The following is a 14,332-nucleotide window of genomic DNA, read 5'->3' as shown; positions in this document are numbered from 1 at the left end:
AGAAATCACGAAAATATAACAATTTTCATTGGGGTAAAGCTTTAAAGCTTTCACCTGTTATTCCAGCGGATGCCCTTTAAAATTCACATCGTTATAGCTCGCCAGAAAAAAGAGAAAACAACAACGAAAAAAAGTTGGTATTTTCAATGGTCAATTATTGATCGATATATTAGGTTATTTCGAACATGGGATAAAAAATTAACGTAATCAGAGAAAATTTCTCACCCTTTTCAATATTTATCAACGTTTTATTTAATAATATTTATTTTTCACAGTAAGGCCCTAACTATTTATGAGCTATATCATCATCCAACAGTTCAGTTTTTTTGTTTCTTAGCTTTCATTAATAAACACCGTAATCGATAACTATATATATATATATATATATATATATTATACTTATATGCATAATTATTATGACACGCGATTTCAATCATGTATGTACATGTATAATATAATAATTATTATTTTGCCTACCTAAGCTAGCTAATAGGGCATCGAAGCAACGTAACAGAGGTCTGACTTTCATCGACACGTACTCGGATTAATAATTCTCAGTCACTGCAGTCAATTTTTTTTATCGACGTGTCATTGACTGCGAATGTCAAAGTTTTTAGCCGGACAATTAATTTGAACATTTTCGATAATTACGTACTCAGATTTACTCGTTAAGTTGGATTGCCTCATATATATCATATCATTACGTTCATTTATGAACTACTTGAAACAATTCTAGTCGATGCGGATCCTCTCACTTCTGTTTTTCAAAACAACAATCAATGAACACTTTCGCGTCTTTGATGAAAAATTTTTCATACCTACCTAGGTGGCTAAACTATACCGGGCGATTTCGTATTGTTTGTTAAACCTTAAGAAGATAATCAATTTCGTTTTTTGTCTGTTCCCAATTGTCTTACAGTGGTTGGTTTACAACGCTCGAAATTCTTACGTTCATTCAATGCATCATACAAAAAGTAAACTGTTATTTATATCATACCTAAAACCGGATCCGGGTAATTTTGACGCTCCGTTACGTTCCCTTGACTCGCGGGATATATACAATAATTTGTTGATTTGTTATTATAATTAATATTACAACAATTATTATTATGTTATTTACTTTTATTAATCACTCTTGGAAGTCAAAAATGAATCAAGTTAAAAAAATATAATATTCAAAATAGAAACTATAACCGTATTTTTTCTTTATTCTTTCTCTTTTTATTTTTTTGATGATTTTAATTATATCGTATTTGTTTTTTGTTTTTTTGTATTTTTGTTTTTTGTCCTCTTTCTAATTACTTTGTTTTGTTATTGTTTTGCGTTTCACTTTGATAATTATTGATTTTTTTTTTTTTTTTTCCCTCTGCTTGTTTGCTACCATGGAATTTTTTCTTCTTTCGGAAAACGCATCGAACATCATTTTGTACGAAAATTTACACTATGAAGTAATTAATACGATATAAAAGGTTTGGTGAACTTGACCGCGTCCAGCTATAACCAGTTCTCGCCTGATTCAAGGATTTCGCTTAGACAAATTGCCTTTTTTTTTTGACATCTTCGCATCATTCTTCGCATCATTTCCGTCTCGAGAATAAGGACGCCGGATAAAGTTCACCGCGTTCAAGCAATAACGCAACAAAAGGGAAAAGTCAAAAACTTATTCTGTACCGAGCTGAAACCATCTAGGTATATGTATATGTATATTATGTGAGCTGCTAAAGCTACCGAATAGAAACAACTGAGTCCTGATCGCTCATTTTGAAATTTATAACTCATTGACACAATATCACGAAATACATATTACAAATTTAATTTTTAGACTTTATTGTGTTAGACCTTAAATTTTTAAATCGTTTCATTCGCACACCCGGCGATGCATAATTACATACAGCCGTTATTTCAATCTCGCGATATCTCTCCGTCTCATTCTCTCTATCTTTCATCTTCGGTTTTCATTTTTATTTTCATTATTTTCATTCAATGTTCAGTACCAATAAGAAAACAATCGAATTCCACGATAATATATACCACAAAAATTCCTGCGCATATTATGAACAAATTGTGACCTCGTTTAAGGAACTTTTGACTCGACAATGTGATAAGTCCCAGGAAAAACCGATCGTACTAATTAACACAAGTTACGGAACTGGTTTTTGAAAATAATAATACTGTCATCACCATCTGTGTAGTTCAATATTTCAAATGCGTAAGCGAGAAAACACACCTCAAAGATTACACGTATTGTAATGTTATTATAAGTATCAGGGCTGATAGCCGGAGTCGCTCAAAAAGATATTAGCTTTGATTAAGCTGGACAATAACGTCCTATGTATGTTAAATATATGTTACATATAAGTATGTATACGATAGTAGTAATGTACGTACGTAAAAAACAGTTGAGCATAAAGAACCGTTTTCTTAGATTACATTAATAGTACGTCAATTTATATTTATTTATTTTTATTCATTTTTTCTCGCTTTTCAAGCGGTATGTAGTGATTTGTCTTCGCCCTGTTACCGCTGCATCTTACTTTAGAGGTTGCACATTATATACGATTAGACGGCTGAAAGTTTGGCCGAAATTTGAGCATTTACAGGTCGACAGCCAATTATTCAATTCGATCGGAGTTTGTTCTATTCAAAACATTTTTCGTTTTATTAAAATCACTTAATAGGCAGCATTTTTATCAACTATAACGTCAACCATTTCTGTCGATCACATGTTTCAGCGATGCCCACGATATCTCAAAAACGGTTCAGCCAATTTATTTCCAATTTGAAGCTACAGTCTTCTGAGTCAGTATATCCTTTGACACATTTATTTTTCTCCAACAAAATGGCTTGCTAAAAAATAGCATAAACTCTCCTGTCCTGAATACTCTCGCCAACTTTGTAGTGAATCGGTCAAAGTCATTTTTGAGATATCGTCGGCACCGCAGAACACATCATTACGAAATGGGCAACGTTATTGTAAATAACAATGCTTACTATTGATTGAATATAATAAAGAAAATATGTTGTACAAGTTCGATCCACATACTTTTGAATGAAACGATCCCGAACCGAATTGAATAATTGATATTCGTGATATAAATTCCCAAAATTCACAAGCATCTTCAGTCATCTACACCCGTACATATATATACCGCCTTAATTTGCAACTCGACAAACGAATTGTCGCACATAACATTGGAACCGGGATGAACGTAACGTACATCATGCACACCGTCGCGAAGACCCTTGTAGACCAAGGCGCGTGGAAGACCCTCACTCTGACCGATGTGTGTGTGTGTGTGTGTGTCTGTCTGTGCCTGGGTCTGTAAAAATATGCAAATCAAATGAATCTAGCCAAACTTCGCACGATTTACTCCTTATCGACACCCTCGCGAGTCTCCGGACCGAGGAGCGTCGATTCGTCCTCCTCTTGGCTCTCGATCTCCAGGACCTCGACGTTCCTTCGTTGAAGGCGTCGCGACGCCCTCCACTGGACGTAGGTCATCAGGATTATGCTGAGGATGGCGAGGGCCGCCAGTCCGCCTAGGATGAAGTACACCATCCTTGGAACTTGTCGGATTCCCTGAAACAGAGTCAGCACCATAAGCAACTGCAGGTTGTTACTTCAATTTCATGTACATACTATCGACCCGCCACGACTTAATGCTATGCTTTTCTCTGCCGCAACATGATCGATACACCCAAGTTGGACCTAGCCATGCACGATCAGGAGCATTCAGATTCCACGCCTCGATTCGCTCCCTCGTTCAATGAACCGATATATCTGACAAGAGCTTCGTTTCGTCTCCGATCCTGAAGGCGGATTCTCGCCCCCGAACAAACACACGATTCGCATTCAAGTTCCAGTTGGAATCAGGTACATACACCGCTTGTCCGGACACTTATTTGCAGTGCTCGCGGTTACCGGATATCGCCGGATAAGAACGGGATAAGATCCAACTACTTTGAGTTTTTTGCACGAGGCAAAAGTGACAGATCTTTTAAGGGTCGAGAATATCAGGCAATGTTCCAGTTCGAGTTTAAAAAATTTGATGCCATGTCAAATTCATCCAAATCCAGCAGTGAAAAATTCAGGATTAGGTAATTAGCGCGATGTGAAACGGTAACGGAAGTTTTCTTCATAAATTTGATACTGATAGCGAGTAGAATAAACCGTCCGGATAATCAGTTTCTCAAAAAGTTTAAGTCTCCCGCGACTTTGCAACTGAAAGTCCTGGAAGTTTGCAAAATTTCGCGACACATTTTCACGGAATAGTCAAGTTTTTCATTTGAATTTTTTCCATTTATTCATCCGTATTATCTTCTTTGTTTTTTTTTTTTTTTGTAAAAATGCTTAGAGATCGTTTCTAACTATGATAAAATGTTTTAGAATCCGTGGAAATTGTAACTAGATCACGGACAAGTGAAGGGTTATACGGTTTTACTTGGCGGTCCAAATAATTTGACGCTTCTTCCGTTGCAAATAAATCTTAATCTTATCGCAAAATGAACAACTCAGGAGTTGCGAATCATCATTCGTTTTACCGAACTTTATGAGCAGCTTATGCATAATATAACGTTCGCTTCTTACAAGATTTTCTTATACTGAAATTGATTTATGATATTATCAGTATATCCAATAAACTTGTCTGAGAGTATATCGATAAAAGCTCGTTCCTGTCAAGTATCCTGCCGTCTGTTTTCTGCTTCCTGGCAAGCGTCATTGTTAAGAGGTAACCCCACTCTAGCATTTTGGAAAATTCGATTTTTTTTTTTGCTTAAACAATAGTCTAGGGTCATAAAAACCATACCCAGTTGGTCTCGTGGTGAAATTTTTTTTTTTTTTTTCAAGTTCCATTCACGATTTTATCACAGTACCTTGGAGTGCGCGCTGAGTGCTCGTAAAACTTTTAACGCATTTTTCACGAAACCACATTTTTCAAACTGAGAGGACAAATTACTTGAACACCGTTGCATGGATCGGTTTGAAATTTTGACAATATCTTCGCAATTACATTCTCTGTGAAAGTGCGAAGCCATTTTTTTATTTAATGCCAACATTTTTTTTATAAACGATTTACTGCTTATTTTTTGGCAAAAAATCGATTTATTTCGACAAAATTTAATTTTAAAAAATCCTGCGCACTTCCATAGGCAATAGTATATAGATTATTAATTGTTTTTTGTTTCAGATCTTATACTTTACGAGAAATCTATCCTCCCGTGAAGGTGTTTTAAAAAAATGTGATTTCGAAGATTAGCTCTGTCGTTGCCATTTTGCAGCAGAATGATGATAAGAATAATTTTTTTCACACTTCAATATATGTAAACTAAACCCTCTGAAAACAAGGCCTTCTCCATTTTCTATACTCTCAAAATAAATCGTCAAAGTTAGGCCTTTCTTTGGCCGCTAGAGTGGTGGTAGCCCTTAATTAATCATTTCAGAGTGATTGAATCATTTTACGATTGCTTCGGTGCAACAAACCTACCGTTTCTTACACTCTGATAAATTGTAAATTTTATGTTGTTGACAAATTCCCCATAGATCATGCGGGACGAATTCCTTTCTCATGTTTTCAAACAACTACAAAAACAAATTAATAAGGTCACTGTGTAGATTGCAATTATTAAACTTGTGCTAAATTCAGAATCATTGCTTTAATCTCTGAAAAATCAGACAAAGAATACCATTGTGGTGTGTGAAAAAAATAGAAATATTTAATTGCTTTAAAGTTATTAAAGGGCAAACACTCTTTATTCGAATTTGAGGTTTCCAAATTTTCCACGATAGAGATTCATCGGTGGTTTCATTTCCTGTATCCTGATTTCATGATTTTTTGCTTCAACAAACTTTATTCCTGCATCATAAATCTGATCCACCGTTATGAAAAACGGACAAAACATCCTAATTTTCTTTAGACTCTGTCGAAAACCGTCCCACATGAGGGGAAACAGCAATACCTATACCAGTCGATCATGAAAACAAGGAAAAGCACTCACCTTCCATTGAAAGTAAGATGACGGATCGGCAAAGGACCATTTTTGCGGCCAGGGTTTGATCGTGCCCTCCGGAGTCTTGAAGATGAGTCCTTCGAGGCTGAGTCCATGTGCGAGAACGCTGGTCGTGATGTTGCCCTTCTTGTAGGAGGCGATGCCTGCCTTCATGTACATCTGCGGTATGGTTTCGTTTTCTCTAAGCTTCAGGGTGACCCGGGGCAGCTTCCTGGGGACCTCGGTCGAGGACGAGGGGTTCGCGGATGACCTGGAGGTGGTCGACGAAACCGAGGACGTCTGCTGCTGGGTCGAGAAGAACGTCGTGGTCGTCGTCAAGCTCAGGGGAGTTGAACTCGGCGCGGAAGTCCCGAGGAGGCCATTTCCCTCCGGCTTCGCCGAGGTCGCCGAAAGCTCGTCGTCGAGCTTAACTTCCTGCTTGTCCGTGACGACGTCCTCGGCGTCAGTCTTGGTCCCGTTTTTGCGGATACTGACCTCGACTCTTCCCATGCTCAGCATCGTGCTCGCGAACAGGTTGTGGTCCTTCTGATTGATGAGAAAAGGGGTCGCGATGCAGGAGAGGATTATCAGCGCAACGACAAGCGCCATCGTGCACCTCAGGACCATTGGTCTCGCCTTGCTCGAGGCTGCAGGGGAAAATCCCGCGGCGGCATTGAACTGATCGGTCTGTGGTAAGATGGTGTACTGAAGAGACGCGTCGCCCTTTCGCACTGTCTTGTACATATTTCGCTTCTGTCTGCGACCCGCTTCACCTGCGGATAATTTCACCCCATCGGTTTTAATCGATGTTGCACAGGTATATCGCGAAACTGAGTACCCAGCCATTATCCTCATAGACTTTGTGTGCGCGGACGTGTTGCACACTCTGAAACCGGGTTCAAATACAAATTTGCAATTCATAGCAGCTCCGCGAACAATACATCCTTTCATTAGGAGTTGACACTTCTATTTCCTAACCGCCGCTTTATGAAGAACGAATAACTACGCCCCCGATGCTTATCGCGGTCATGCGAAAAAATACCCATCCGTGTCACGGATGCACCTGCTATGGGGTAAGGACGCAAATTGCCAATTTGTCTAATTTCTGTACCCAATGAGATGAAATTTTTTCTTGCTTTATTACGTTCGGCAAAAGAAGTTCCAGGATTCAGATTTCCCGAACATACGGCCTTCGACGAGGTAAGAAACTGTTTTCTCTTACGCGTAAAACCATCGAGGGTAAATACTTGTCACAAGATTGCGCTCTCATAATTTTATCGAGTATAGGCGATGTGTCTCCAAAGTCCTTGAACCGTACATCAGCTGTCACGAAATGCAGGTAAGATGTGTTTCTTCTTCTATCGATTTAAATTTTTGAAAAACGAAAAGCGTGATAATCTCGTCAGTTTTTATGTGAGAGATAAATTTCAGGCAGAGATTAATGCTCGTTGGTTTCTACACTGCAATCTAGCAACGCGTATCTCTCTGAGCTCATTCCGTGAGATAAATGAAAACAAACGAAAAGTAAGATTCGACGAGGTTCTTCCTTAGTCGGTTGACTCTAGGCGTAAGAGATATTCGTCGCACAACTGACAGAGCGATAGCTGAATGCTATTTTGATAATAAATGCAAGGATTGGGGCAAAGTTCTCGGTGCGAATCTCGAAATGAAGAATTGTGTATCGAAAGAACAACTTACAGTATGTCTCAACAAAGAGTGGCGAGATTCTTCTTCGTAAAAAAAATTTTCCACACTGGTCCTCAAAACGAACGTGCTTCTCCGGGACAGGCTGAACCTCGCCTGAGAAAATTCTGCCACGAAAATGCGCAGACTCGATCTTCAAGGGAGGAATCGAACGCGCTTGCGCCTCTGCAAGCCTCCTTATATTTACGCTTTTCAATTTATAACGCAAGCTGCGTACATGAGAGTTAATAGATTACAGAGAATTACAATTGATCTTGAATAAAATCCGACCGCAAGGTTGGGATGCGGATACCGACGCATTTTTAGTAAACACCAGATACGAAGATAATTTAATATCAGAGGAAAAAAATCAATATCTCGTTAATAACGTTATTGCAACAAATTTATTAGTGTAACAAAAATACGTTTTTACATCATTGGGAAATATCGGAGAATCAAATCCGTGAGTTATTTTTTGGCGATACGCAACTCCGTGTTATACCTACATGCATACGTATGTACATTGTGTATGTATACCTAAATGGAAGACCTTATCGTGTGATAAAATGAATGAACTTAGTTCTATACCGTGGCCGTACTTTGCGTGCATATCTTTGGTATATCTGTGACAGCACTGGGGTTTTATTTCGTATGAATTGATTTTCAAAGGACCTTCAGATCTTCTACTCGGAATACGGTTTTTCTGCACATTTCTCTTCCGCCTCCTTTCAACGTTGGTTAAAGAATTAAACCTTATGCGGAATCGATTTAATACCTACCAGCCTCAGACCGGCTAAAAGCTAGTTGTGGTTCGACTCGGTACCAAGTGCTGCGCCTATCCACACCTGTGCCTGTTTCAATCCACGTTAGTAAATATAAATCAATTGTCTGCACGCAGACGGCGTTATTAATCCATTTTACACAAACGTCGGTCGCTCCGTATATCGGAAAAAAAATTTATTCGGTACCCAACAGTATCAGCCTTTTCGGAACATCGTCTCCTCGTTTTCTCTTCAATTTTTTATTTTCGAATTCAATTTATCGTGGGCATTGCGGTCGCCGATGTTACGTGTGTCGCATCCGCCGAGGGCCAGAGCTGCGTGACCGTCTTCGTCTGCGTGAGGAAGTTAATTCCCTGCGAAAACGTTATCAGAGTTATCTCCGTTTCCTTTCGCGGTGCTTCGCTAAATTTCACCGATAGTGATTATTAGTCACGGGGACCTTTTTTTATTCATTTTCATTTCAACCTCAAGCATAGACTCACAACAGATGTAAAATATATTGCAGGATTCACGATTTATTGGTTCCTATGAGACAGGTTAAAAGGTTTGTCGCTTTTTTCATTCCTTTACTAAAAATAAATAATTCATCCTTCTATCGCATCATATACCAGAGAAATTATTCATTTTCAGCGAAACTTGCTGTACAATTGATTTACCAAGCAGAACTGAAATTTTATTCGTAAGGGAATGAAGGTTACTAAAAAACATGAATTGTATCCATAGATAAATTTCACGGTTATTAGCCGTTTTAAATTTTCCTCAAGTCTCTGAAAGCTTTAATAATTTATGAAGACATAAAAATTCTGAACGAAAAGGATATTTCTAATTCAGCGTAATGCAAACTCCCTCTCATGATTTGTAGTCGAAATTTCGAACATTTTGAATAATATTACGAATCAAAAAATATTCAATAGTCCAAAGACAAAATATGGATACTAACAAAAGATCGTGTATCTTTGTATATTCAAATCGAACTCGAAATACTTCGAGACTAGTTTTGATCCTTGAAGCATAACAATGTGAAAGACAGTACGAAGAGTACATTTAGAAAGCAGATAAACATCTCGTGTACTCACGTATTTCCCATAGAAATTATTATCTCCAAGGAATGAAGCCCTGCTGCCGGTGAAGCTGAACATCGGAAGCGGTACCGGAATTGGAACGTTGATGCCGACCTGACCGACGTCAGCCCGATGAGTGAAGCTCCTGGCAGTTGCGCCGTTGGTGGTGAAAATGGCTGTTCCATTTCCATACGGATTGGCGTTGATGATGTCGATGGCCTGGTCCAGAGTGTCGGCGTTGATGCAGACAAGAACAGGTCCGAATATCTCCTCCTTGTAGCAACGCATGTCAAGTTTGACGCCGGTGATGACGGTCGGCCCGACGAAGTTGCCCTTCTCGAATCCCGGCACCTCGACGCCTCTTCCGTCGAGCGGAAGCGAGGCGCCCTTCTTCAGGTCGGCGTCGATGATGTCGAGGATGCGCTGCTTGCTCTGCGGCGATATCACCGGGCCCAGATCGGCGCCTGGAACATGCCCGGCGTTCACTTTGAGGCCCTTAGCAGCGCTGACGATGTCGGCGATCCACTCCTGCGACTTCCCCACGAAAATCGCCGTCGACAGGGCCATGCAACGTTGACCCGCCGCTCCGAAAGCTGCCCCGACGATCTGACTTATCGTTTTGTTCTTATTGGCATCCGGCATCACCACGCAGTGGTTTTTTGCCCCGAGGTTACACTGCACCCGCTTACCGTGGGCGGAACCCTTCTTGTAGATGTATTTACCCTGAAAGGAATTTCACGCTGTAGGCAAAAAAAAAAACAGTAGGAATATCTGTAGACTGTAATTTGGTCTCGATTTTACACCATCTGATTTTGAATATCCGAATTTTACACAAAAACTCTTCCATAGCACTTCCGCAACGACAAATTTTCAGTCTGTTTTATCATCAATATTTTTACAGTCTAACAATAACCAAGGAGTTGTTGAATATTATAAAATTGTATCGGACGGCGATTTCTTCACACATTCTACTTGACAAAAATATCCACGTTTTGTCAATTTTTTATGTAAATTTCATTGATTTTGACAACATTATCCATGAACGCATGAAATTATTCCCGTGCCCTAAATTGACATAATTTCTTGAATCAGTTTCGTAATAAACGTTGCTTCAACAGTATAGCTAAAGTGACACTAAGCTCATACTTTGACGTCATTCTTTTCAGTATAACCTGATGTCAGACGTATGGATCGCATCTGATTGTGAGTTTCGCTGACGGCTTTTTATTGGAGTTACGAAAGACTGTTGCTTCAGCGACATATTACAAGTTTACTTGCGATACGTTTAGTCCGACACTAAACTATCATAAATTGCGGGATTAGTTGAACCTATCTGATACGGTATATCTCTCTGCCAATTTACATAACAGAGATTGCTGGAAACAAGTAAAACGAACTTGAACAAACGAAGTAGTCATGGCTGATCATATTAGAGTCAGTATACAAGGTCTACACGATGTATCGAGTGACGGAGGAATCAATGAGCTCAAGAATACGTTAACGAGAGTTTACAACCTCTGAGCATAATGAGCCATTATGTGCAAAACCATTGCCCTGTACTCACGGCCTGGTCCGAGCCGACAAAGGAGATGGCTTTGATGTCCGGATGTTCGCATATAAAATCAACGGCCTCGTGTTGCCCGTGAATGATGTTGAGGATGCCCGGCGGTGCTCCGGCCTCGGCGAATAACTCGGCGAGGATCATCGTGGCCCCGGGAACTCTCTCGGACGGTTTTATGATAACCGCGTTGCCGCAGGCGACGGAAACCGGTATTGACCACAATGGAATCATCGCGGGGAAATTGAACGGGCAGATCGCCGCAGTCACGCCCAAAGGAAGCCGGTACGAAATCGTGTCCATGTCCGTGGCTATGTTCGGCATGCTTTCCCCCAGGAGGAGAGACGGGATCCCGGCGCAGTTCTCAACGACCTCTGAAAGTCGGGGGTTTCTTGATAGAGTCGCCGTTCTCGGGGGCATGAATTGTTTTCGGAAAGGGAGGAGGGAGGGCAGTTTCGACCTCCAAGTTTTACTCACGGAGTCCACGCAGCACGTCACCCTCCGCGTCGACCATCGTCTTTCCATTCTCCTCGACAATGTTCTCGGCGATTCTTTTCTGCGAACATTTGTTCTCTCGTTAGATATGCGATTAATTTAAAATCGAAGGTTGAAAATACGAAAGACGGGGACAGACCATGTTTGCTCTGATAAGGGCTTGGTACTTGAGCATGACCTGTTGACGCGTAACGACGCTACTCCATCGCCACTTTTCGTAAGCGGCTTTCGCCGACTCGACGGCGCTCTCCATTTCGGTTTTCATCGATTTTGGTGTCCTGCAGACAACCTCGTTAGTAGCCGGGTTGTGGACATCAATGAATTCCGACGTCTTAGAGTCTGCCAAAAAAAAAAAATTATTATAAATTACAGTCCTACGTGTTCTAACCGTAGTTTGCAATGAAGTCGAACATCTAACTGACGAAAGGACGTTAGCCCAAACATATTTTCACACCAGTTCCATTTACCCTTGATCGAATCGCGAGAGGAATTAGCCAGTAATTGGGAATTCGATAATTGTAACCGACAATTGCCGGTGGGAATGTGTTAATTCATTGCAGTCTGGTTGATCTCTAAATCCGTCGATAATCGATCGTTATTGATCAGAATACTGTGAGTATGATCGCACAAATGCGTTGATCGGTAGTCGCATCGTCGTATTCTTACCAACGAATTTTCCATTTAGGTACATTTTGACGGCCGGCGCGAGGGAACCGCCGGAGCTGAAAGACCTGGCATTGTTCTTTAGCTAAAAGAAAAAAATCGTTACGTAAAATTAATAAAGACTCACGGTGAATACGTCTCTTTATCAATTATTGCTACAAGGGTTAAATGAGATCGCCGCTATCACTCAGAGCTTTAGCGGCAGGCTCGAGCATCTCAAGAAAACAACACGAGGCGATGAAATGATAAACGAATCAAAGTCTCGGGAGAAAAGAGACTAACATAAGTCAACCCAAAATGCTTAAAAACAGTTTCTGCATATTCGATAGAGGTAATTATTATCAGAATATTGACGATGATCGAGAAATGAGAACGATTTTTAGAAATCGGATTTTGTATTGATACGGCTGATTTTTTTTTATGCAGATATGACTTGATATCAAATTTCCACCATGCATATTATACTTGGTAAGTTTATACATTATATAGGTTGGTATCAGATGTTCACCTTGCATATTATACTTGGCAAGTTTACAAGTTTTATAAGTTTTATAAGTTGGTATCAAATGTTCACCTTGCATATTATGCTTGGCAAGTTTAGTTTTCTTTTACTGATAACAAATCCTTGCAATAGCCCTAAAACCTGTAGTATATGATGCGATAGTGAGGTATCAAAAAAAAAATCCTCAAACAAGAACTGATATGTCAAGAAATTATATTACATAACGCTTGTGAGCGAGATACATGTACGAGAATTGAATTATCAACGTTGAATTCTCTAATCTGAAATCGCTGTCCTTGAACTTGAAATCGCAATAGTGGACACACGTTGCGCCAACTTTGAAGGTGAAAAAAATACCGCGAAAACCGACCAGCCGACCGAGCAAAATGACGTGTTCGCGATTGCAACAAGATATTACGAAAATAACCCGGTCCGACGGACACGCGGACTCGCGTATTTCGCAGGGCTGAAAGCAAACGTAGAGAGATCGAATCTCGGCGAGCAAATTGCATCGATTCAAATACACGCACACGTCTTAATTAATTCGAAACGATGCAATGAAATCGCAGACTGCAAGCCTTACAGCCACCTTCACGTTGGTCGCTCGACACTGACTCTGCGTACGATGCAACGGGTATAAAAATAAAGATCGTTTCCTCACACGCGAGTTTAATTTCAGTGCGTATGTTCGAATTACCTCGCATATTGATATTTTGGCGAGGCGTGACATCGCGGCGATGTGATTCCTCTGGTGAAGCCTGATCAACTGGAATAGAGTCGAGCAGCAGGTTGGCCTTGTTGGTCTAATCAATGCGCGACACTGTTTGTGTTAACCGGGTTGTACGTCGCTCGGCTGACGTCACGAACGGCCGATGTTTTCAGGACCGATAACGCCGCGTATTGCCGCTGATAACCGATTGAGGTTCGACAAAACCAAGTACATTTCCAACACCGTATTTACACATTTTAAACAATGCTTGCCGTGACCGCTTTTAGCCGGTAGAAAATCTCAATTGCTAATAATTTCATCTGCAATTCAAGCGAGGTGAATGATGTCGCTTCGTGTCGAAACAACGTTTGTTACTAGATCCGTTCGTGCCTGTTAGCAACGACGATGGTAACTTATCCGTCGAGTTATCTACGGAGGGATGGACCGGTTCTACAGAAATCTATCTTACCGAGGTAAAATCCTACGGAGAATATTGTACAGGATCTATTCTACAGAAACTTAATCCTACAGCGTTTCTCTCTATAGGAAAGTTATCTAAATAAGTTGAGAACCACTTGTCCAGAAACTGCGTTCAAGTGATTCGTGGCACTGTGATGGTAAGTAAGTTAAGTAATATCTGAAACGATAGAAAACGATCCCCTGATAAGAACGCAGAAGGTGACTGTATAAGCCCAAAGATTAGAATAAGTTAGGCATCACTTTCTGTAAAACCGCATTCTGTAGAAAAGAATTACTGTATGAAAGATTATGATTATGATTTCAGGATAAATATTTTCTGTAGTGCCGTACTTGCGGAGCAAAGATATTATAGAATGTTCTCCGCGAGAATTTTAATACGTGGGATAAATTTTTATGGAACCGGAGGCCTCC

General features: G+C 40.3%; 2 protein-coding genes across 3 annotated transcripts; both read right to left on the bottom strand.

Moving 5' to 3' along the window:
• Positions 1–329: 329 nt before the first annotated feature.
• Positions 330–7,783, bottom strand: LOC107227591. The gene is made up of 3 exons (XM_015668787.2): positions 7,687–7,783; positions 5,998–6,761; positions 330–3,580 (listed from the first exon to the last, which is right to left on the bottom strand). The coding sequence occupies exons 2-3, from the start codon at positions 6,730–6,732 to the stop codon at positions 3,368–3,370; spliced, it is 948 nt and encodes a 315-aa protein (XP_015524273.1). The 5' UTR covers positions 6,733–6,761; positions 7,687–7,783; the 3' UTR covers positions 330–3,367.
• Positions 7,784–8,056: 273 nt separating this feature from the next.
• On the bottom strand, positions 8,057–13,571 carry LOC107227592 (probable methylmalonate-semialdehyde dehydrogenase [acylating], mitochondrial). Of its 2 annotated transcripts, XM_015668788.2 has the most exons (7): positions 13,430–13,571; positions 12,234–12,315; positions 11,707–11,906; positions 11,550–11,628; positions 11,079–11,446; positions 9,530–10,237; positions 8,057–8,806 (listed from the first exon to the last, which is right to left on the bottom strand). In XM_015668788.2, the coding sequence occupies exons 1-7, from the start codon at positions 13,460–13,462 to the stop codon at positions 8,705–8,707; spliced, it is 1,572 nt and encodes a 523-aa protein (XP_015524274.1). In that variant the 5' UTR covers positions 13,463–13,571; the 3' UTR covers positions 8,057–8,704. The 2 variants fall into 2 exon arrangements, with proteins under 2 accessions (XP_015524274.1, XP_046600203.1); XM_046744247.1 differs by lacking the exon at positions 12,234–12,315 and having other exon boundaries at positions 13,430–13,549.
• Positions 13,572–14,332: the final 761 nt, after the last annotated feature.

This window comes from Neodiprion lecontei, chromosome 6, assembly GCF_021901455.1.
Source record: "Neodiprion lecontei isolate iyNeoLeco1 chromosome 6, iyNeoLeco1.1, whole genome shotgun sequence".
NCBI classification, from domain to species: domain Eukaryota; kingdom Metazoa; phylum Arthropoda; class Insecta; order Hymenoptera; family Diprionidae; genus Neodiprion; species Neodiprion lecontei.
The sequence above is the reverse complement of the archived record's forward strand: the minus strand, read 5'-3'. Positions and strand labels throughout refer to the sequence as shown.